This window comes from Hoplias malabaricus, chromosome 7, assembly GCF_029633855.1.
Source record: "Hoplias malabaricus isolate fHopMal1 chromosome 7, fHopMal1.hap1, whole genome shotgun sequence".
Taxonomy (NCBI): domain Eukaryota; kingdom Metazoa; phylum Chordata; class Actinopteri; order Characiformes; family Erythrinidae; genus Hoplias; species Hoplias malabaricus.
The window spans coordinates 19,283,501-19,307,848 of NC_089806.1; the positions used below are offsets into that span (position 1 = coordinate 19,283,501).

General features: G+C 38.1%; 2 protein-coding genes across 2 annotated transcripts; both read left to right on the forward strand.

Moving 5' to 3' along the window:
- The first annotated feature begins 391 nt into the window (after nucleotides 1-391).
- Nucleotides 392-17,897, forward strand: hif1ab (hypoxia inducible factor 1 subunit alpha b). Its single transcript, XM_066676599.1, has 14 exons — nucleotides 392-745; nucleotides 10,459-10,649; nucleotides 10,938-11,083; nucleotides 11,185-11,379; nucleotides 11,840-12,042; nucleotides 13,089-13,195; nucleotides 13,333-13,480; nucleotides 14,257-14,513; nucleotides 14,852-15,084; nucleotides 15,245-15,367; nucleotides 15,457-15,794; nucleotides 15,940-16,048; nucleotides 16,199-16,316; nucleotides 16,413-17,897. The coding sequence occupies exons 1-14, from the start codon at nucleotides 714-716 to the stop codon at nucleotides 16,565-16,567; spliced, it is 2,355 nt and encodes a 784-aa protein (XP_066532696.1). The 5' UTR covers nucleotides 392-713; the 3' UTR covers nucleotides 16,568-17,897.
- Nucleotides 17,898-18,470: 573 nt separating this feature from the next.
- snapc1a (small nuclear RNA activating complex, polypeptide 1a) lies at nucleotides 18,471-23,918 on the forward strand. Its single transcript, XM_066677648.1, has 11 exons — nucleotides 18,471-18,581; nucleotides 18,668-18,812; nucleotides 19,430-19,589; nucleotides 19,667-19,807; nucleotides 20,918-21,022; nucleotides 21,216-21,359; nucleotides 21,968-22,015; nucleotides 22,111-22,173; nucleotides 23,261-23,405; nucleotides 23,562-23,618; nucleotides 23,735-23,918. Exons 1-11 carry the CDS (start codon nucleotides 18,572-18,574, stop codon nucleotides 23,770-23,772), a joined length of 1,056 nt encoding a protein of 351 aa, XP_066533745.1. The 5' UTR covers nucleotides 18,471-18,571; the 3' UTR covers nucleotides 23,773-23,918.
- The last annotated feature ends 430 nt before the right edge of the window (nucleotides 23,919-24,348 follow it).

The window sequence follows — 24,348 nt, forward strand, 5'->3', positions numbered from 1 at the left end:
TGTATAACATAAGTTTGTGTGCATAACTGTATGAGATAACTGCAAGAGTATATTTCTATACCGTATTTTATACTTCTGAGCGTCTGTATTATATATTCATGGGTGTATATTCTGTGTGTATGCTTGCATGAGAAGTATGGTTCTGTGCTGTGTGGAATATTTCTGAGTGTCTAGTATATGTTTGTGTTTGCTCGTATGAGTTGTGTGTATGCTCGTATGAGTTGTGGTTTTATTGTATATTTCTGTGTTGTGTGATGTGCGTTGTAAGTTGACTACTCTGTGTGTACAGCAGCAGTCTGGAGTCTCCTCTTATATCTCGATGACGTTGTTCTGCTCAGCGCCAGAGACCATGTGACTGCGCGCTCCCGTCTTCGTGAACGAGCCTCCTCTCTGAGCTGTAGTAGCGGAGACAAACTGAGGAACCAGGGTTAACTCTTTGTGCTGAGAAGGAACGCACCACAGGATTACAGATGTTCTGACCTTCACACAGTCAGAGGGTCGACCTCCACTATTCGACTACATAGTAAACCAGACAGAAGATTCGTTACTGGGGCTTTTTTTCATTGCGTTTCGTCTGTTTCGGACGTCTTTTGGTGAAGACAGGCGGCCACGTCCTTCACTCTCTCGGATCTGGGAACTAGCTTTAGCTGCTGGGTTTTTTGTTGCGGAGGCGGTTTGGGAAAACCTTACACATCAGAAGGTTTCACCCAGGAATGGATACTGGAGTCGTCACTGAAAAGAAAAGGTACAGAAGACGGGGTTGTGCGTGTTATTGAGCTGTTTTAATGACTGAAAGCCGGCTGTTGTGTCTGTGAATCCGCTCCGTTAAGTGGAGAGGCTGTGCGCTAGCTAGCAAACTACACTCTTAGCTGGGTCGCCATTTTGTATCAGAGGTCCGTCTGAAGCATTTGGACAAGTTTACAAACAAGCAAACAGCGCATCAGCCTCAGCTTTTGGGCTGCGTGTAAGAGAGAGAAGTTCTCTTTATTAAAGTTGACGGATTCGTGTTTTTGTGAATAAATCCCCAGATATACTCGCTTACTAGGGCTCTACTATCAGCCCATAAGTTTAACCGGATAACACATCCTGCTGGAAGTTGCCCTGATTTATTTCCTATTGACATATATGAAGTCAATATAACAGTAATAACAGAGTAACAGATTGATTTTTTGGGCTAAAATTGATGCTTATGGGGCTATTTGTGTGTTAACGTCTTCCGCGAGGTTTGTCAGCGTGGCATGAGCTGCTGCTGAGGAGGAGGCTATGTGTGGGTTCAGTTCAGTTTGCCTTAATTGTGAACTCTTATTAAATACCCCCTGGAGGGTATTTCCATCATAGAGGGGCAATTGATACCCACTGATACCCTAATGTTACAATTACACACAAATATATTAAGGTAAAAACACAGTTTCAGATCAGTGACTATAAAATGACATACTGTCATAAAACACTTAAGCACTAAGCCATTCTTTATTTGCTCCAGATAAATATAACATTTTGTCTTAAAACATGCTTATCAATATATTCCAATATGTGGCTATTTTTGTATTGTTGAATCATTATATTTGTCATAATTATTAAATGTCCCTTCAGTATTATTTGCTTCTGTAGTCTGTATCGACAATAGACTATAAAATGTGCATTGTGTAGTGTTACCTGAATACATATTCTCCACAAATAAGTACCTGTAAAAATCCACAAGTAATATACACCATCTATTTTCACCATCCAAATTCTCTGAAACTAACAGGAAGAATAGTCAATTTGGGATCTTACATTCCATGAGCATGGTGGTTAATTCAACATATTTTTAAAGATATTTTATTATGCTGTGCTTATAAATACCTTATAAATTACCATATACATTTCAGTTCTGTTGATCGCTTATTATCAGAAAGAATCTTTGTACATAGTAAGATATAAGTTGGGACCAATTTTTCAAAAATACATGGAATCTAAGTACAAAAAATATTAAAATATTACCTCTTAATATTATACCGTTTTAATAAGTATGCATATTTTTAAAGGTCTATATGGCTAAATGACACACCAATTGTAAGAGCACCATATATTATAATATCTGGTCATATATGTGTGGTATGTCATTTTTCACAGTTCACAGTTTTCTCGAGTGGATTACGTGAATATTTGGAAATTTAGGTCAATTTGTTTTCTTAATATCACACTTCCATTTAACGACATTAGCTTTAGAGTTTTGTGTGTTTTACCCATTGGAACAAGCTCATAAATCTTTTCAGGCCACATGTTCTGTCCACGGTAATTCTCTGTCCATTTGAGGTGACAGCATGAGGACTTCTAAGGACAAATGTATCAAATCAGTTAAAACGTTATTATTTCACTTATTTGAAATAATTTGACCCATATATATGTAGTAACATAGTTATCAGAGGTTGACTGCTGTTTTTTTCTTTTCCTTTTTTTTTCTTCATTACATCTTACTCACCATTAGTTTTGACGTCAATAGGATTTCCTGCTTAGGCCTGTGGTAAGACGCTTGCAAGAGCTCTGTAGGAAAGAGGTTGTGTTGCATGTCACTTTCACTGTTTCTTGCTGTTTGGATATGGTTTGTTTGAGATATGTAATAGAATGAATGCTGCTATGGTTGATTGCTGTGAGACTCAGATGAAGATTTTAAGCACACAAAATATTGGAATCTTTCATAAATTGTTTGTTTACAAGTATTGGTAAATATACCTCTAGCAAATGTGAAATTAATTTAAAGTTATTGCAACAGTTTTGGTGTTTGGTGGAATATTATATATTAGTCTATATTTCACAAGTCAGACACAGGCCTGATTATCAATTATTTTGTTGCTGTTGCTGCTGTTTTGTGTAGTTTTTTTTTTCTTCAAATGCCATTGCATTTGTATCTGACTTTAACTCGGTCAAATCTGTCAAGCCTAATTTCTGTTAGGAGACTCTTCTCAACTACTGCCATGATGTGTTATGCAACACATGCCATACTAAATGTAGCTGGATTGTCTCTGTCGAAAGAAATAATCTCGCTGACCTCCATGCATAAATACTAGGCTTCAGATTGTAACAAAATTCAGAAAGACTTTAGCCTTAAAAAATGCTTGTTACATTTTTTTTTGCCTTTTGCTTAAACAAATGTAGCACTTTAATGATGCAGTTGATGACTGATGGTACAATAAAGCAGGTATAATCATAATAATAATAATAATAATAATAATAATAATAATAATAATAACTACAGCCTGGTCAAGGGATGAACCAACAAAAAACATGGGCTGATTACCAATATATTTGTTAGCACACAAATTGCTAATCCTCGGTATCTGGTACTACGAACCAGTTTATTTTTGTTTATTCCCTGCTTGCTTGTGGTTCCAAGATATTCGAGTAAGGACAAAACCTGATGTGTAAACGAGGTAGCTTTCTGATTGGACAGATAGTCATGTCAATCACGACGAAGTGCAGACATCCAGGAAAAAAACAATTATAAAATCTCCAAGCTACAGTAGAGAATAGATTTGTTTTTATTTGACTCACAACAGCAGCTTGTATATTTATGCCGTGGTATTTTGAAGAAGTTCAGACTCTTCTGGGCTGATTGACAAGAAAGAAAACCTCTCTCCAAACTCTCAAATCTCTGTGAAGTAATGCATGGAGCTGTCTTCCATCCCAAACAACAACAACAACACATGAATACATCATGAGTAAACCGTGCTTAACTTCACTGCTGTTGTTCTAGTTTCCAAAGCCTGTAGTTTTCATTAGAAACAGTGTCTTGCAACATCACAGGCTATATTTTGGGAGTAAGCTGTGCTAATCAAAAAGCTACCAGCAACCAGGTCCAAAAATATATGTAGAGCTGAGCAAAGCCGAGTAGTTACCATGCAGTGGAGAAGCTACATAAGACTGTATAAAATGCCAAGTGTTGACTGGAGTGGGGTAGAGCACGCTTTCACTGTATTCTGGTGCAGTGCAAAGTGTTCTCTAAAGTGATGAATAATGCATCTCTATCTGACAGTCTGAGTATTCTATGTTTGGAGAATGCCAGGAGGGGGCTACTTCTAGCAGTATTTTGGTTTGGTGGAGGAGGAATAACAGTCTGGGGGTGTTTTTCAGGGTTTGAGCGAGGTCTGTTAGTTCCTGTGAAGGGTGGTGTTAATGTTAGGGCATTCAGAATCATTTGAGATAATTATATGCCTTTTTGTGGCAATAGTTTGGGGAAAGATCTCTCTTGTTCAAGCATGTAAGTGCCCCCGAGTACTAAATGAAGTCCATACAGACATGGTTTGACAAGTTTGATGTGGATGAAATCCAATAGCCTATAAAATATCCTGCAAAGAGCCACAGTATTATTGACCCCATTGAACACCTTTGGGATGGACTTCAAGGTAGATTCTGAGGCAGGCCTTCTCCTCAGATGTCAGTCCCCTTACTATACAAATGTTCTTTTGACTGAATGGGCGCACACACTCTAAAATGTTGTGGAAAGTCTTTGCAGAACAGAGCAGGCTGGTATAGCTGCAAAGGCGGGGTTAACTCCATATTAATGCCCCTTGTTTTGCAATTGGATTTTCATCAACGCATATGTTATATGGACAAATATTACACCAACTACAGCATTTGTGATATTCTATTTTAAAACCATTGGTATTAACACGGTGTTGGTCCTCCTTTTATCATGCACAGATGTTGGATGAGAGGACCTGGCTCACAAAACAGTTGTTCAAAGTGTGCTGGAGCATTAAGATTTCCTTTCATTGGAACAAAGGTACCCAGTTCAATCCCTGAAGAACAGCACCATAATCTATCCCTTGTATTTTAAACTTTACAGTTGCCAAAGTGCAGTCAGGTTTTCTCATGCCATTTGACAAACTCTGACTTGATATAGAATCTGCCATTCCAACTTTGTGCCTGAGTTGCTGTGGTTCCCAACACTTACATATTTCAATAGTGCCACAGTCAAATATGGAATATCTAGGTGGGGAGAATTTTAACACCCTGAGTTGTTGCAACAATAGCATCTTATTACAATGAATTCAGTAAGCTCTTTAGAATGACCCGTTCTTTCTAAACATTTGTAAATGCATCTGAATGGCTAGATGCAAAATTTAATAGACCTGTGGCAATGAGACTGAATGATACACCTGAATTCAATGACATTCAAATAGATTTTTTCATATATTAATGTGTATAGTGTGTGATAGATGTTCACATACTTTTGGCCATGTAGTGCATCTGCAGATGCTGAGACAAAAATATGTAAATGGCAGAAATTGGGAATCCACACACAAGGAAAACAAGGTGTGTTTGAGCAGATCAGGCAACACCATACTTTTGGAGCTTTTAAACACCTCAGCGTCACTGTTGAGTGTGAATAGAATATGTCCTGTGGGCAGCATTCCATGACCTTCATGATGGACTAGAAGTTGAATAGCACAAAGTGTACATTAACAGATGTCTTCGCATCTTCAAGGTGCTTCTCAAAGTTGATGTAGCTAATGAATTGGTCAGTGAATTGGCATTGTTTAAGACCACCCAAATAATGCTTGCTCTATGGGGGTCCAGTGACGTTACTGACCACTCTTGTGGTTTTCAAAGTCCCATTAGTATTGGTGTTTTGCGATGCCACAAGCTACATTTCGAGGGAAAAGTTGTAGTGGAAATCGAACCAGTTACCAAAAAAAGGAGAAGCAATCAATAGTGTAGGTACCATTCGGTGAAAAAGTGCATTAAACATCAGTGAAAAAGTGCATTAAATATCTGACAGATTGGAACTGACATTACAGGAATTGGGTTATGAACTATCCAATGATTTATTCAAATCTGGAGGGATAGTGATGAACAGTCAACTTCACAGAACAAATACGGTCAAATAAATTCTGGAATGACAGTGATCAGTTAAATGCTTGGTGAAGCTGAGACATAAAAAACTTACACTAAATATCATGGTTATGTTACTAGTGAAAACTTAGTTTAGTCCCAAATTAGGACTACAAAACAGAGAAAATATAGAACTTATTAACTTGGGAACGTAACGATTGGATGCTCTAGCAGTGGAAATAGGTTACATGGTGTGATGAGTCAGGATTTATCTTCTACCAAAGTGATGAGCCTCAGCATAAGTGAATAAAACTATGCAACCAACTGTTCAAGATTTATGATCTGGGATTAGCTTGTTTTTGCTAAAAGTTCATGCCTTTACCGGGGTGTAAATGCATTCTTATGCTATTATATTATCATTATATTAGTAGTATAAATTTCATTTTTTACAATGAAAATAAAATTGATTATTGCAATTATTTCTGGGATGATATATCAGCCATCAAAAAATAAATAAATAAAATAGCCAGCAAAAACATTTTTTACACATGAACTGGCCACTGCAGAATCCTAACTTTAACCCAAATTTCAACTCTGCCATAATTGGTTTTAATTGGAGAGCAACTATATATTGGAAACAGTTGTTTAAATATGATTGCTCTTAACAATATTTCTGCTACATTCTGCCCCTGATTTAGACTTTTATTAGTGATGCATGATATTTGCGGCCGATATATTATTTGCTGATATGTGGATTTCTTTATTTATTGTCATAAGTCCAATTTTGGAATTTTTGCCGAAATTGCATCCAATAACTTGGTGCCTTATTTGTTTCTGCAGAGAATACATTTATCTGTTGTTATGATGAATTCGAATTTTATTGTCGGTGTAAACACACACATACAGCAGTGTAAACGCACACAGCAGGTTAAACGCCAGAAGATACAACCACCACAGTGCAGAAGCCTTTCTTATATAAAACACATGACAATGGATAGGTTCATTCAGTGTCTCAATTTATTACTGAAACACAGTAAAAAAAAATTATTACACACATTCACTCACCAATTTAGCGCCCCTCTAGGAACCATTCATGCGGAACCAGCAGTAAATATTTCATTAAAAATATTAATGAGCATCTTCATATTACAGCTTATATTTAATATATTACAACTAATATACTTAAGAAATAAAATTAAAAAGTACAGAAATGATCCAATACTGAAGAAAGGGCTTGTTCTGTGACAACCTATGAAAAAAAATAGTTTTGCTTTAATCCAAGGTCAATTAGCCTTAAATAAAAAAGATAAAATTATCGGTTAATATCGGTATAGGCTATTCCAAGGTGCTAATTATTGGTAATTATACAGTTAGTTCTGACCCTGCAATGTGATTGGCTGAGAGACGTTTCAGGAGTTATTACACGATAATGGCACTCTGACCGAAGCTCTTCAGGTGTCACTCCGCAAAATAACCTAGCAACGATGCCAAAGCTTACAAAACAGAGCTGTGTCTGGACTTAGTCACCCAACGGCAATCCGGTTCATTTTCCTTTCACTCACCTTATTTTGAACAGAGTAATGTTATGGTGCAGTAGACTGTTATTTGCTTTCTGATTTGTAAACAAAAGAAAATCATAAATGAATAAAAAGTAATTGGCTACATCTGTGGTTTCTGTGATTGTGTTTAACTCGACTCGAGGTGCGTCTTTTTTTTCTCTGCTGCTCTCGTTCACCAACTCAGCAGCACAGCTCTGGAACGATACTCCAAAATACTCACTTTTCACTTAAACTTGGCATCGTTTAGTGTATGATATATATCACTATGATTTGAATCCACTGTAAATAGTGGTTAAACCATGACATTTTATTGATTGATTGATGTGGTATAATTGCAATAATACACTCAAGGTTCATGCTAAAATATGAGATACTGGCGCTGGTGTACTGATCCTACAACATTTGCACACCAGTGCCAATATCTTACGTTACAGCACGAACCTTGAGTGTATTATTGCGTACTTGTATTGGCTCAAAAATTATAAATTGGAGCATCCTTAACTTATAGCAGCTGCACTGCACTGCTTCTTTCAGAAATTAGACAACAATGTTTGTATCGGAGGTAGCATACAATACCTTGTTACATACTTGTTGCATTGTTACAGTACGATGTTTAATTAAAGTTATTTATAGATCAAAGAAAGCCACAGTACAGCATAAGACTTGAAATTTACAGAGAGAAACGTGAGTCTTTTGGTAAAGAAACAAATGCTAAGGCCAGGTTTCTTCTGCTAACGTTACTGTCCTCACCCTGTACATCTCATATATTTTAGCTCCAAAACAGCTGTATATAAACCTTTTAATTAATTGCCAACATTATGATTAAAAAGTGAAATTGAATTATTTAATAGCTTTTATTTTGTAATTTAATCTCATAACACTGTTAAGGTAACCAGTTAAAGAAACACTGGGTAAGATTAGTTTTTTCACTTCTGGGGCCCCACATATAGTGTAATTAACTTTTACTGCACTATACAGAAATCAATATGGAGGGGAGGGAAATACAGGGTGGGGTAGTTTCCTATCCTCCTCCACAAGTTACATAGTACAGTTTCCTCAGTGATAAGCCCAGAATCACAATGACAGAAACTCTATTCTCACTGTTACAGGTCAGTGAAGCATAACAATGATTTGAAGCTGTTATTGTAAGATAAAATTATTAGATAGTTTTCCTTTTAATGCTTCCCTGTTTATAAGCTTTGTATTAAAACATTTCTGATTGAGTTTGTTAAAATATTTCTGCAAGAAGAGGAAAATGCCAGATAAAGAAGATGGCCAGTTAACGTTTGGGAGAGATTCCCTATGAGAGAGCAATAGAGCTCTTGAGAAACAACAACAAAAACATAAAATTAAGTGCTCTAAAAAAAATCATAATCAAAAAATCTAAATTTTGCCAGTGAGTACAATGCTGAAATATGTCATTTCATGTCTTATTTGATATTTTAACATTTTTGATATGAACACACCAACTCCTAGTTATAACCAGAACGGGCGTCTCCTTTTGACATTTTAAGGCAATAGGAGCAATAAAATGGCAGCATTGTAGCATTGATGACCACATACCTGTTTTAAAGCATTTCAAACAGAAATGAGAGAAGCCTATATGGACAAACATGTCACAAGTTTGTTAATTTCTCTCTTCCGAACCCCAGTTGTCATGTGTGCCCCCAGGGTGAGTACTGCACTTACTGGAAAACTTTAATTTAGGTAATGAAACCACCACATTAAGGGGCCTCTCAGTTCCTCAGAGAGTTAGTATGTTTCCACTGTCCATGACTTAATAATATCCTGACATGTTTGAGCACGATTTATTGTCATCTTATTTTGCTAAATGGCATTTTGTCCTTTGTACATGAGGACATTTTTCTGTTTCTTGACAGATTATTTCCTTCTAACAGTTATGAAGAAACTGATATTGAGTTCTTTTTTAATTCATGAGCCTGCTGTGTTAAAATGTTTTTTTCCTGGCAGTCTGTTGGCAACCTTAATGGACTTCCCTCCTTTTACCAGTCTACACCCTGGTTTGCTATTGTCACAACAAGTAGGATTGCTCGTAGATAAGAATGGGAAGGCTTGTTAAAGGTTTAATTGTTTTCTTATGGAAATATGTAGAGAAGCTGCTGATGGGAAGGAGGCCTTGTTTACAGCAGCTTCACTCTTTTACTCCCACTTTCTTTTGTGAAATGTCAGAAACTTTATCATTAGAAAAATAAAACCTTAATTAGAAGGGTACTGTTTAATCTGATGTATTCTAGAAACATTTTGCCCAACATTAAGCAATATTTATTGTTGTTGGTCTATGTGGTAAACGTGTTATAACAGGCTAAAGTGAGCCCTGCATGTTATGGAGATTGTAGCTCCCCTTGTTGCATGTTAGCTGTCCATTTTCATCTTCCTGTCATTGTGATAGAGTTACAATAAAAGTAGGTCAAAGGCAGCCACTCTGTAATTATAAATCAGCAGTGACATTATTTGAAACAGGTTGTACAGGTGTGGTATACAACTTTCACTTTGTCACAAAGTGCTTTGAAAGCACTGAAAAAATGACATGTAAATTTTTGAATAATTATTCATGTCTTATATATTAGAGTATTTTTATTATAAAGTGTTGTCTCAAGCTCTTTGTTTAAAAATCACCATTATTGTAGATGCCTAAGATATCGTCCTCCGGGGTCAGGTGACACTTAATTTTAGGGAATATCTAAGCTTGTAAATTTTCACATATTAGAATTTTTTACTTTAAAACCTGCTTACATAAAACTGTGTATTGTGTAGTAGATATGTAACTCGTTCAATTAAACAGCTTCTCGTTTGAGTTGTGTAATGTGCTCTGTTCACACTGGGGATTGCCAAAATTCAGCAAACCAACCTTTGGTCTTGGCTAATTGCCAAGAATGATAACACACCCTCCTTATGACATTTATGTTGATCACTTGTTATTCTTCCCTTTCGGGGGACAGTAAGGTGTCATTTTATGTGAGTAAGATAATGCCTTGCTGTAGATGAGGTTTTTTTTTTTTTTTAATCATAAAACTAATCTAATTTAATCATTCTCTTCTTTAATTCATCTGTGTCTATTTAGGGTGAGCTCGGAGCGCAGAAAGGAGAAGTCTAGGGATGCTGCTCGATGTCGCAGAGGCAAGGAGTCTGAAGTGTTCTATGAACTAGCACGCCAGCTGCCCCTGCCCCACAATGTCAGCTCCCACCTGGACAAAGCCTCAATCATGAGGCTTACCATCAGCTACCTGCGCATGAGGAAACTTCTGAGCTCTGGTCAGTTTTATGGATTGTGAAATAAATTAAATAGGCAACAAGCCAGAGACACATTATGCATGTCTGGCATATATGTATTAATTTGTCGGGATTATATATTTCTTTATCCATATTGACTTGAACAAGCACTGAAACAAATATTATCATCAGAACCAAACACCTGATTGATGTAGTTCTTTTATAGTAATTATAGTTTGCTACAATACAGTTCACCTGTTGTGTATCATCTAATACTACTAAGGATATTCTAGATGAATGCCTCCTTTTAATGCATCCTTTAAATTTTAGATGAGGCAGAGGATGAATCTGAACTGGAGAGTCAGCTCAATGGCTTCTACCTTAAAGCTCTGGAGGGCTTCTTGATGGTGCTCTCTGAAGATGGAGACATGGTCTATCTCTCTGAAAATGTCTGCAAGTGTATGGGCCTCACACAGGTAACTACATTGCTATGTCCCTTCATTTTCTATTTGTAGTTTTTCTGATTCTCTGAATTTAGGTTTATTGTTAATGTAAATCTCTCTCTCTTCTCTCTTAGTTTGACCTGACTGGTCACAGTATTTATGACTTTGCACACCCTTGTGATCATGAGGAAATGAGGGAGATGCTAGTGCATAGAACAGGGTCCAAGAAAACCAAGGAGCAAATCACAGAGCGAAGCTTTTTCTTGCGCATGAAATGCACACTCACTAGTAGAGGGCGTACTGTAAACATTAAATCTGCCACATGGAAGGTAAGCCTCTATTCATCACACATTTTCTTAGTCAATGTTGTAGTATATAGACAATCAGAAGTGAGTAGTATTATTATTAGTTATGTTAGACTAAGTCAGACTCTGAACTTGGGAATTGTTAATTGAGGAATAGACAAAATTCTCCAAGTATAAATTGTTGGTCCTGGTACACAACAGAAATAAAAGTACGGTATTATAGCACCTGTCATCCCTTGTAACTTTCCATTTACATACCTAGTGCAGTCAAGGGTCAGCCTGTCTAGCTCACTGTGCATAATATAATTTGAATGTTTTTTAACATTTGTCAAAACTCACATAGACAAATTAACTTTTGGGACATCTTTGTTCTTTCTCACAACTGTATTTCACATAATAGAACATGGAACAAGATAGTGTGTAAGAGATTGTTTCCTGTGGTGTTTTATTTTTATTTTTTTAAACTATATTAATTTTCTTTTAGGTTCTTCACTGCACAGGGCATGTCCGTGTCCAGGAGCAAAGTGAGGGTTCTGGGGATAATGGCTTCAGAGAGCCCCCCATCACTTACCTGGTGCTCATCTGTGAGCCCATCCCCCACCCTTCAAACATCGAGGTGCCACTGGATAGCAAAACCTTCCTTAGCCGTCACACTCTGGACATGAAGTTCTCATATTGCGATGAGAGGTGAGATGAGTTTAATTATATTGCCACTTGCAATATATTAAAACTTTTTTTGTAATCTATTATTAAATTAAAGCCATATGTGACCCATGGGAAATGATGGAAACCAATTTTTAACTAGGAAAGCCATTTCCTATCCAAGAACCTTTATTGACTTAATCATTTCCATTTTTACACTTCTCCATGATATACTCCATCAGTAGTTCTCGCTTCTAGATGCAGGGTTCTTCCTTTTTTAACAATTACCTTCATTAGCAAACTTGATTATTTTCTGAATAGGATTAGGTGTGTGTTACAGTGCAAGATATGAAGACCCTGAACTGGAAATGAGAATTATTGCTGTATGCTCAGAGTTTAGATCAAAGCAAACAAAACAGCGCCAAGAAGGCGTTATCTCTTATGACATGGATTTAACACCACCTAGTGGTGTAAATATGTAACATGGTCACCTTTATTGCACAAATATATTGTGTAAACGGACATGAAACAGTATGAAAATGCTATGTAATTATTAGTGACCGATATTTTGAAGGATATTCGTATTATTACAGTAAAATATTAACTAAATATTAGTTTAGTAAAATGTTTACTAAATGTTAGTAAAATGCAACCAGGCTCAAAACACATATTTAGAAGATAAAGCCTCATGCATGTAAGTAGAGTGAAGTGCCTTTTAAGTATTTTGTCTGTTTTTAGCTTCCTTCCCCCATCTTTTAACCCAAACTCAGTGATAAACTTGCAACTATGCTGAGCTACTGGGCTCATGACCAGCCAGTGAGCTCCAATAGCCCCCCTCCCTGTAGCTCTCTTTAATGAATACGCATGAATTTTGACACACTACACATCATAATCTTTAAATGCCACCCTCCTTTTGAGATACCGGGCACATTTTTAAATACCTCAGTAAACAGTATTACTGTATTACCCTTGCATTGGCCTATTATATCCATATCAGTGTCTCTCAAGTTCACTCTATGCTTATATAAATGCTAACCTATACTGCTCTCTTGGGTCAATATTTAATTGCTCTCTTACCTTCCATTTCTCAGAATCACAGAGCTGATGGGCCATGAGCCAAATGACCTGCTGAATAGGTCTGTATATGAGTATTACCATGCCCTGGACTCTGATCACCTCACCAAAACACACCACAGTCGTAAGTGTCCATAAACGAGTTATATGCAGTTGCCTACTTTACAAACAACATTTTAATACTGAATAATTGCACTACACAAATATGATACAACCTTAACAGTGAAGAGTGGCTAACTTGATGTTTCTTTACCTATTTAGTGTTCGCCAAGGGCCAGGCTACAACGGGCCAGTATCGAATGCTGGCTAAGAAGGGAGGCTATGTATGGGTTGAGACCCAGGCCACAGTCATTTACAATCCCAAGAACTCTCAGCCGCAGTGCATTGTGTGTGTCAACTATGTGCTCAGGTATTGCACTTACTTTATGATAGCTGTGATTTAACTATACAAACCCCATTTCCAGTAAAGTTCAGACAACTGCAATTAAAAACTGAAATATTTTATTTAATTCACCTGAAAATGAATTTAACAGACAAAGGATCAAAGAAAAATGTTCAGTGTTGTCAATGACAACATTTTGGTTTTAATTAAATGCGTGAAATAAGACGGATTCTGAACTGTTTAGATGCAGAGCTGGCCAGCTAACAGGCACTTGTTGTTTAGCACACCACAGCAGATGGTTTTTGCTCCCTTACATTTAAACAGATTTTGAAATCTGCAATACACTCAGAAAAGCTGGGACAGAAGAATGTTTACTGGGTCACATTACTTTTTCTTTGAAATATACGTTTTTTTTTAATCAGACAGTAATGGAAGATATTCATTTTGTAGTTTTAGTTATGCTGTATACAAGACTTGTTTATAGCATAATGCTTCAGAACAGTGTGACATGGGTTTTCTACAAATTATTCTCCTATTTTGCCTCCTTCGCAACTTTTTTGGAGTGTGTTGCAAGGCAGGGATATTAACATATTTTGTTAATTACACAAAACAGGTGGGTCAGTGGAAATCTATTCTTTCTACATTTTTCAGTTAAATAAAGAGAATTAATAGATCACAGATTTATGTTTGATTGCATTTTACTAAATGCTCCAACGTTTCTGAAAATGGGGTTTGTATTATGTGATGTAAATTTTTGGATATTTGTTATATTGGTGTTAAGTGTATAATTTGGTGTCCTGCAGTGGCATTGTGGAGGGAGAAATGGTCTTCTCCATAGAGCAAACAGAGACCGAGCCAAAGGATATAGAAAAGGAAGAGCCAGAGAAAGAAAAAGATGACACTGAGGTTGACACGATGAAGCTCTTCAAGCAGAAGCTGAACATTTCTGCTGATAGTTCGGAGAGCCTATACGACAAACTGAAGCAGGAGCCTGAGGCCCTTACGCTACTAGCTCCTGCTGCAGGAGACACCATCATTTCACTGGACTTTAATAATCCTGGTCAGTACTCTTCACCTGTACATTCTGCATTTAGAAGCATGCTAGGCAAGATTTAATCATAATTTTTTTAACAGGCCAAACAGGAAAATGACAATATCATGGTCTTAAATTGCTTGTGGGGTTTATGGGATCTCCATTACTCCATCCCAGTTATTAGAGGGAGATCCTGAGAACTTAGAGGATAAAGAGAAATCACTTACTGAAATAAATCTGTATATGGGATATTTTTAAAATGTTTTGCACGTGAAACAACTATTCACACAGCTTAATATAGGACATAGTAATAAGAATAGAAAAGTAATTTAGGCACCAATCTCCTCTCTGCCCTGTTTGTTTAGACTCTGAGATGCAGCTACTGAAGGAGGTGCCACTCTACAATGATGTCATGCTGCCCTCCACTAGTGAGAAACTGCCTCTGCCGTTGTCTCCACTGGCTCCAAGTGAGCCACCTCCAGCTCTGACCAAACTTGAGTCCGGAGGAGAGGACTTTTCATTTTCTTCCACCCCCCATAGCAGCTCAGACACTGCGGACACTCCTTCTAGCCCCGCTACTGGATCTAGCTCCTCAGAGGTAGACAGACATGTTCAGCAAAAGCGTATGTGATTTATTATCCAGGATTCACAATTCACAGTTATGCTGTGTCAAAGATTCCATTTCAGAAAGAGCAATACATTTTGGATCAGCAATATATCCTCAGTTGCTTAACTGTTTGTTCTCTTTCTCTTCACAGCCCAACAGCCCAGTGAATTACTGTTTCCAAGTCGATTCAGTTATTAACTCTGAGTTTAAACTTGATTTGGTTGAAAAGTTGTTTGCCATTGACACAGAGGCGAAGACCCCATTCAACAACCAAGTAAGACCGACTGACATTTTCAAACTTACAGTTAAACATTTATTCCATTTAAGCAGATTTATAAAATGTTGTCATCTTTTGGCTTTAAGGATATGGGTGATCTTGACCTGGAGATGCTTGCTCCGTATATTCCTATGGATGACGATTTTCAGCTTCACATCCCCTCTCCTCTGGAACCACTCCCCTCTGGCCCACATGCTATCGCAGACATGAACTCCCTTTTCCAACCCTTGCCGACCCCACCATCTCCAGCGTCTAGCTCCAGTAGCTCAGTAAAGCAGGAGCCACCTTCTCATGTTCCCTCACCACTCCACTTGCTGCAGGAGGTACGCAGCGCCCCTGTCTCACCCTTCAGTGGCAGCCGCAGTCGAGAGGCTTCCCCGGCCCGTGCCTCTACCCCACAGGGAGGCATCCCACTGTCTAGCAGGTAACACTTTTGATTCGTCTTTGATCAGTGTTTGGTCTTAAAGCACAAACATCATTAAAGCTTTTTTTTTTTTTGACATTCAGCTAAATGTATTGATGTAAAAGCCATTGTTTTCACTGACAGGACTTTTTTTTCTGTCCACCAGGTTGTCAGTGGTGGATTGTGAACTCTCTCCAAAGGCTTTGGCCATTCAGAATTCCCAGCGCAAGAGGAAACTGGAGGAGGTTACTTCATTGTCCCAAGCTGTTGGGCTGGTGAGTCTCAAACTCTTTTGCCTCAAGCCTATTAACCTTACTGATTCTGTGTTTATGAGTATAGTCAAGTAATTTAACCTTGAATTTCTTAATTTGAAGCTCTCTATACTCATACTTTACTTATCAGTGCTCGTGTACCTTTACTTTCAGGGTGCTTTGCTCCAGTCGGTGGATGATGCGATAGAGCCAGGAAAAAGAGCCAAAGTGCTTGAGGTTAAAGGCTCTAGTTTGCTTGGTGGAAACAAGACCATTCTAATACTGCCATCTGGTAAGTGAGGATCTATTTTAACAGTGTTGCTCTAGCTCACTGCAATGTGAATAACTGTGTTGGTTTGGCTCATATCTTTTCTTGTTTTCTCTAAAGATGTGGCCAGTCGATTGTTGTGCAGTTCATTTGAAAGCCGTGGAGGGTTACCTCAGCTGACACGATATGACTGCGAGGTCAATGCTCCTATTCAGGACCGGCATCCCCTGCTACAGGGGGAGGAGCTACTGCGTGCTCTGGACCAAGTTAACTGAGCTACGCTCTGCTTTGCAATACTGGACACTGCACCCATACCCTACCCTGCTCTTTTCCTCATCTTCTATAATACTAAAAGACTCCCACATACCTTCTTATCCATATCTGACTTTGCCCTGTATATATTTTCTACAGCTTATTGTTTTGCTGTCAAATAACTGACCCTACATATTTCAAAGTTCTCTATGTGCTTCACCCTACAAGTGGTGTGGAGGACAAACCTTGGTGAAATATTAGAGGTAGAATCTCTCCAACTAATGGAGACAAGCAAATGTAATCTAATCTAGTGGTGGTGACCAATAGTAAATTAAGAGCCTTAATGCTAAACGCACACTCCCCCACCGGAGATACTCGAGCCCCTGTTCCCATTGGATCTTGCTGCAAGACCTCGCCCATCTATATGTATTTTATTTTTTATTTTTGGTGCCCCCTCCCCTTCCTAAGCAGTGTGTATTGTAGCTAAAGTCGCACAATGATCTATTTTCTTAAAACAGAATACCAGCAGCTCATGCAATATACAAAACCATTTTTACAAATATGTACTTTTAACAAAACAGAATAATCATGTTATTTTTCTCTGTTGCTTTTTTCATCTATCATATTTGTCTCAAAGCAGTTACATTTAAAGTTGTATGTTTGTTCATCCATAGGCTATGGTGAATGAATATATTCTTATTGCAGTGGACATAATTTATATCAAAGATCACCAGTACATTGTAGACTGGCGCAGAAGAATTGTAAAGGCACCATTGAAAGTAAAACATGCGAATGTGCAAAAGGGAATTCTCAAACGAGATTTTGGCATTTCTGGTGAAATGCAAATGTCCAGGTGATGGTTTTTACCTTGAATAGGCTGAAACAGATGTAGAGTTTAATTATGCGATCGATTTTTATATTTTTAGTAAACATTTTTTCTGTCTATGTATCTTCATGATAGATTAGAAATCCTTCATGCCTGTCCAGCGTCATACAGCAGGTTAGATTTAATATTATGCTTCAAAAGCGTGTTGTAGAGTGACCATGCAAAGCTGATGTATGAGTTATTCAAGTTTTAAGTGTATAATGACATATAAAATTGCTTAGAGTAGGCATAAAATATGGCAATATTTGTTTTTCTCATGCTTTCTCATCAATGTCACTTTGTATAGATGCTGACATTGTCCTGCAAATATTTTATGAACTTTTATCTTATTTTGCAATAGGATGAGCATTTCCTTTTGTGGTTGTCATATTGTAATCTATTGTTCATTTATTTCTGCAGTCTGTACACCTGTATTCCCTTAACACTAAATGTATTGTTTATTGCATAATCATTAAAGAACAATTGTGGACCAGACTCTCTTTATGTAAAGTGCTTTTTTTCTTAGCTGAATGTATTCAGATGTACGGTTGCAAAAAAATAATTTGCTCAGAAAGTGATTAATTCACCCGTCATTCATTGTAACCGCTTCTCCAGTCCAGGGTTGGGGTGGGTCTGGAGCCAGCACAGAATTACTTGGCACAAGGTGGGAACACACCCTGGAGGGGATGCCAGTCCTTCACAGGGCAACACACATTTAACTCACACATACACACTCCTATGGACACTTGAGTACACTATTCACCTGCCAATGTGTGTTTCCTGGACCGTGGGAGGAAACCCATGCGGACACTGAAATTCATGCATGTTGTTTTTATATTAAAAAAACCCCACAGTCGTATCAGTCAGATCATTTTATGTTCTGTATGTTATTCAAAGGTTTGAAATAAAGGCCTTCAGTAACAGAAACACAACATATTACAGATAAATGTTTAAAATAATGGTGAATGAATATTTTGCAGCTTTCTATGTTTGTTTCAATGTTTCACGAGTAGGATGATATATGCTCGTGTTCTCAGAGTTATTGTGGATATAAAGAGTCTGTCTCTGACACTGCAGTTGATTGGTGGAGGGCTCGGCGCCTGTTCGGATAAACCGAGGCCCCGCCGAAGCAGCCGGTCCTTCCACTACAGCTAAAGCAGAAATGACCTCAGGTAAGCGGGGGGAAGGGTGGGTTACAGAGCCTAGTGTTGTCCTACAACTTCAATACTCATTTTTACCCTACGAATTTGTTTGAAAGCTGCAGCAAAGTCGTGCGAATATTTCTGGATTCCATTCAAATCGGACTGCGAGGAGCTGCTGGGCCGCTTCCAGCAAACCGAGTCGGTTCGATACGAGCAGTTCGCGGCTATATGGAGAGACATGGGCTTCTCCACTGTGTTTTAGTAAGGCCTGACTTTCCATAAAATCACTGAATTGTAGTGTAATTTTAAGCACAACAAAATCGTCAGTGCTAATATGGAGACAAATACAAGGTAGAGGAGTAACGTATAACATTAGCTACTATACTACTTCTACTACTACTACACAAGTTTGATGGTCACGCTTTTATTAGGCCTGTTCACTGAAACTCAAGTACACTGCCAGTCCAAAAAAAGTGTAATATTCTACACTCACTGTACATTTTACGGCTCAACTGTCCACACAAGAGCACTTTGTACAGTATTACAGACTGTATTTCATCTGTTGCTCTGCCAAGTCCAGCAACTGTTTTGTTCTACTTATACCAGTGCAGTGTAGCATACATTAAGTGAACTATGTTAAGTTCTTACTCAACCAAAGTTAATTTTTGTCACTTTAGTGTGTGTAAAATTATTCTAATGTGGATAAGAGAATATATTTGGCAATTGCTAATATCCTATGCATTAGAAAATGAGGTAGATCAGAAGCCATCCTATATTTTCATATATTTTCCTCACAAACTGGGACAGTTTTTAAATTGCACTATGCAGTATGGAGTGTAGGGTTTACCATTATGTCCTTTTCTGTCTCTTGTCATTAGTGGAATGACCACAAACCAGGAGAAGAGGGCCTTTACTCGTCTGGCCTTCTCCACAGTGTACAATTATTTCTTTCCACCATACAACTTTCAGATCAGGACAGGGGCACTCTACATGTTGTATGGACTTTACAATACACAGCTTCCTTTGCCTAAGGAAAAGGTACTTGAACTTGAAATGTATTATCGCTGTATTCTGTAAGAATCATTTGGTTGATTGTAGGTTTATGTTCCTCACAGATCTGGATCGCTCTTAAGGACTGGGTGCACATGCAGACGTTTGTTTCAGATGCGCTCAGCTTTCGGCACCTGGATGTTGTATATATCTACAGGAAACTTGAATCTGAAAAAGTGTTCTATTACTCTGCCATGCCCATACAGGTTTCTGATTCATTCCTCAAATCCTGCATTCAAATCCCTAACATCACCATGCCAAATGTGAAATGTTGTCTGGGTCTGTTTAGCAGTGGAACTAAATTGAAAGAACACACCTCTGATAGATTTTTAGATGAGTTTGTGTTGCAATAGGTGGCTCGGTGGCGCAATAGGTAGAATCGCAGTCACACAGCTCCAGGGCCCTGGAGGTTGTGGTTTCAACCCCGCTCCACCCAGGTTACCTCCCGGGTGCTCCAGTTTCCTCCCACTCATTGGTAGGTGGATTGATAACTCAAAACTGTCCATATGTGCGAGGGTGTCGCCCTGTGATGAACTGGTGACTCTTCCTGGTTGTGTACCTGCCTTGTGCCCAGTGATTCCAGTGATTATCCAGGCTACAGACTCACCGTGACCCTGACCTGGATAAGTGGTTACAGACAATGTATGTGTGGGAATAACACATCAGCATCTGACTTTACTTGTACTTTTGCAGAATGCAGTGAAAGGCCTACCGAGCAGAGTAGTGTTACTCTTAGACTCTTTAGACACATTTTGTAAGGGTTTGATTTATTCCAAGTGAATACGAAATTCATTAATTATCTGTAACCGCTTATCTCGTTCAGGGTGGGTCCATAGCCTACCTGAAATCATTGGGCAGGTGGGAATACACCCTGGAGGGGGCGCCAGTCCTTCACAGGGCAACACAGACACACACACACGCACATTCATTCACACACTCACACCTACGGACACTTGAGTCGCCAATCCACCTACCAACGTGTGTTTTTGGACTGTGGGAGGAAACCGGAGCACCCGGAGGAAACCCACGTGGACACAGGGAGAACGCACCAATTCCTCACAGACAGTCACCCGGAGCGGGAATCAAACCCACAACCTCAAGGCCCCTGGAGCTGTGTGACTTTTACACTACCGCCCTTGAATACAAAATATCCTTGCAAACATATCTAACAGTAGTCCCTAAATTTTACAAGGCTGCAGCTGAGTTTTGCAGCATATCACTAACAACGATTGATTAATATAGAAACACACAACCTGGGTTTGATCCACAACACTTGAGATTTTTTGACACACTTTCTGCTGTCCTTTATTCTCCAGCTCACATGTGAGGTAAAGAAGCAGTTATTGCACAAGGACATCAATGAGGAATTTCAGGATATTGCAGCCCCACTGGTGGAATTGGTCAGCAAGAATACACTTGAAGTAATGTAATAAGGAAGCTATTTGCATTTCTTGCTTTGTTATTTGTTGTCTAATTTAGGTCATGGTATAAAATAACGAAGAGTAACAAATGACTAACAGTACCACACAGCGCAAGACCCACACCATGTTTAAACAGCTTCTAGTTCATTTGTATTTGGCCTCATATACAAAGTTTAACAAGTTTCTCCTTCAGGAAATTGCTATGGTTCAGACTCATTATGAACAGATTAAGCAGGGTATGCCAGCCGCCTCGTCAATAAGTGTGACATCCGTCAACCTGACTGCCAAACTTCAAGAACACCTCCTTGAGTTTCAACAGTGGCAGGAAAATCATACAGTAAGTAGACACCTAGTGGACAATTTAGGTTTTTTTCTTCTACAAAATACATGGTGGGCCGTTTATATGGATACACCGTAGTAAAAAGGGAATGGATGGTGATATTAACTTCCTGTTTATGGCACATTAGTATATGGGAGGGAGGAAACTTTTCAAGATGGGTGGTGACCATGGCGGCTGTTTTGAATTCGGCCATTTTGGATCCAACTTTTGTTTTTTAAATGGGAAAAGGGTCATGTGATCCATTGAACTTATTGGGAATTTCACAAGAAAAACAATTGGTTGTAACATTATCCTTTCATGAGTTATTTACAAGTTTCTGACCACTTACAAAAATGTGTTCAAAGTGCTGCCCATTGTGTTGGATTTTCAATGCAATCCTCTTCTCCAACTCTTCACACACTGATAGCAACACAGCAGGAGAAATGCTACCACAGGCTTCCAGTCTCCGTAGTTTCAGGTGCTGCACATCTTGAGAGTATGGCGTGGTGTATGGGGTACAAAGATTGTGGGGCCATTCTTCATCAGTGGAAAAGGAAGTTTTTTTTTTTAAGATTGAACTGTTTAGGTTCTTTGTGACTGTTGTGAGTTTTCTGTATTACATTTAGGCAAAGACGAATAAAGATTCTGATGCAAAACCTAATAAATGCACTGAGGTAAGCACAGCAGAAATGTTTTATACTTCTGAGTGATTGTATAAATAAAACATTACTTGGTTGTACTAAAAGGGCTACTTTTTTTGTCCCCCCAGTCTTCCTCAAGAGCAGATCTACTTAACTCCATAAAGTCAAAGGCATATGGTCATCTATCAAGGGTTTGTAATTGCCTTTATATTCCTAGCCTCCCTAACATGTTTAGCTTTACATTATTAAGTTATGTCATAAAGCAATAACACAGTTCACTCCAAAATAAAAAGATAATACCAAGAGTCTAACATGGTGGTTGTAGTGTGACAGTCTGGGACTGATTCGCTTCTATAGGATTTTGATGACTTGCCATAAGCAACATTACTGCTGTTTTCCCACCAGTTTTTGACCTAAAGCTGAAGCAAAGTTGGTATTTAGCAGGACAGTAATCATAAGCACACAAGCAAATCCACCTCTGAAGGACTCAGAAAAAACAGAATTAAGGTATTGGAGTAGTCGAGTCAAAATCCTGACTGGAATCCCTCTATGTTGCTGTGGACCTTAAATAGGTATTTTATGATGAAGCTCCTCCACTGTAGCCAAATTAAAATAATTCTGCACAGAACAGTGAGCCAAAATTCTTCCAAAGCAATGTTACTTATCACAAATTATCACCAGTGTTTACTGCTAAGGTTTGCTTAACCATGGCAGGCAATTACTTTTTCAAATTGATATAGGTTTTGAGTAAATATTTATATTCTGTAAATGGAATGATCATATATAATACTGCATTTTGTATTTTATTCTTGTTGTCTTTGTCTTTATATGAAAATTGGTTTTATCTGAAACATTTGAATGTGACGGTTGTGAAAATAGAAGAAATTGGGAATTTTGTAGAATTTATATATATATATATATATATATATATATATATATATATATATATATATATATTTTTTTTTTTTTTAATGTTACACTTTTATATAACACCTTTCTAGAAACCCAAGGACGCTTTACAACCAACACTCAACATTCAATCCATACACACACTGGTGAGAAGTGACAGCCAAACATATCCATATCTGGGCACACACACATCCACTCGTACATACAACCAATCATTCACATACACACTCATTCACTCACACACCAGGACAGTTATGAGAGAAGCCAGTTCACCTAACCTCCAAGTTTTTGGATGTACTTCTCACAAATCATTATTTTTCTCTTCCTCTCTCCTTTCCCCCTTCTCTTTACCACATGATTTCATCGCAGCCATCAAAATCCTGGCGACACAGACAAGTGGATATGGACACTTCAGGTTCTGGAACAGACCATAAAACCTCTGAGCCTCTGATCACCCGCCGGAAAAAACCACCCTCCCTCAGGGCCAGGACCTGGAAGAAACTTGGCACCAACGGTTAACCCACTAAGAATGCTATTTAAAACAGCTTGTATAGTATCTAACTATGAGTGTTTAATTTTAACAGTGATCATCCATTTGTGCATTATATATGACAGATTTTTACTTGCTTATTTGTTTGTACACTAATATATAAACTTGGGGATCCAACAGGGCCCGAATTAAAAACACAACACTGGCTCCTGAGCTCAAAAGAAGACGACAAAGCAGGTAAGAGAAATTTGGTGTCAAAAGGTGTCTTCCCAGGCACTTAACAAATTGTTTGAAAATGCAGCATTTGTTTAATGGTGAAGTCAGTGCATATTCTATTATTCACTCTCTTTCAGGGAGACGTGGTCCGCAGAAGAACAGATTCAAGTGGTGAAAAGGAAATATAGATTTGCATGAATCCATTTTGGGAGGTTGATTCTGTGTTTAACATTTGTGGCAGTGAACATTTTTGGACACACACTAGGAACATTTTTTTTAAATAATGAATATTATTTTGAATGTTGACTAATCAATAAAATAACCAAGAAATAAGTCTTTAAAATGAATTCAAATCAATTGTGTTATAGTAGGTGTCCCCTAACAAGTGTTAACAGATTTGGGACAGCAGATGGCTGTATTTCACATACGATCTGAATTAAGATCATGCATTAGCTTTGATAAAATAAGACTTCCAGTGCTGGTTTAATCAAATTATATAAGTCATTGTGTTGGGAGGAAAATTTGACTTTTTTCGGTAAGGTTTTGTTAGAATAGTGGGAATCCGAACCTTTGTTACATAGTAGGGATTAAACTCTGGTCTAATAGTGGGTAAATGGGACAGGGAGTCATAGTTAATAGTGGGATTCTGCTCATTGAAGTAAATGGAACAGTGGCAGACTGAGGAGATTAAAAGAATGAGGGGCTATAACTTGTGGATTTGTAATTAAATACAGTGACTCTGACTCCTTAC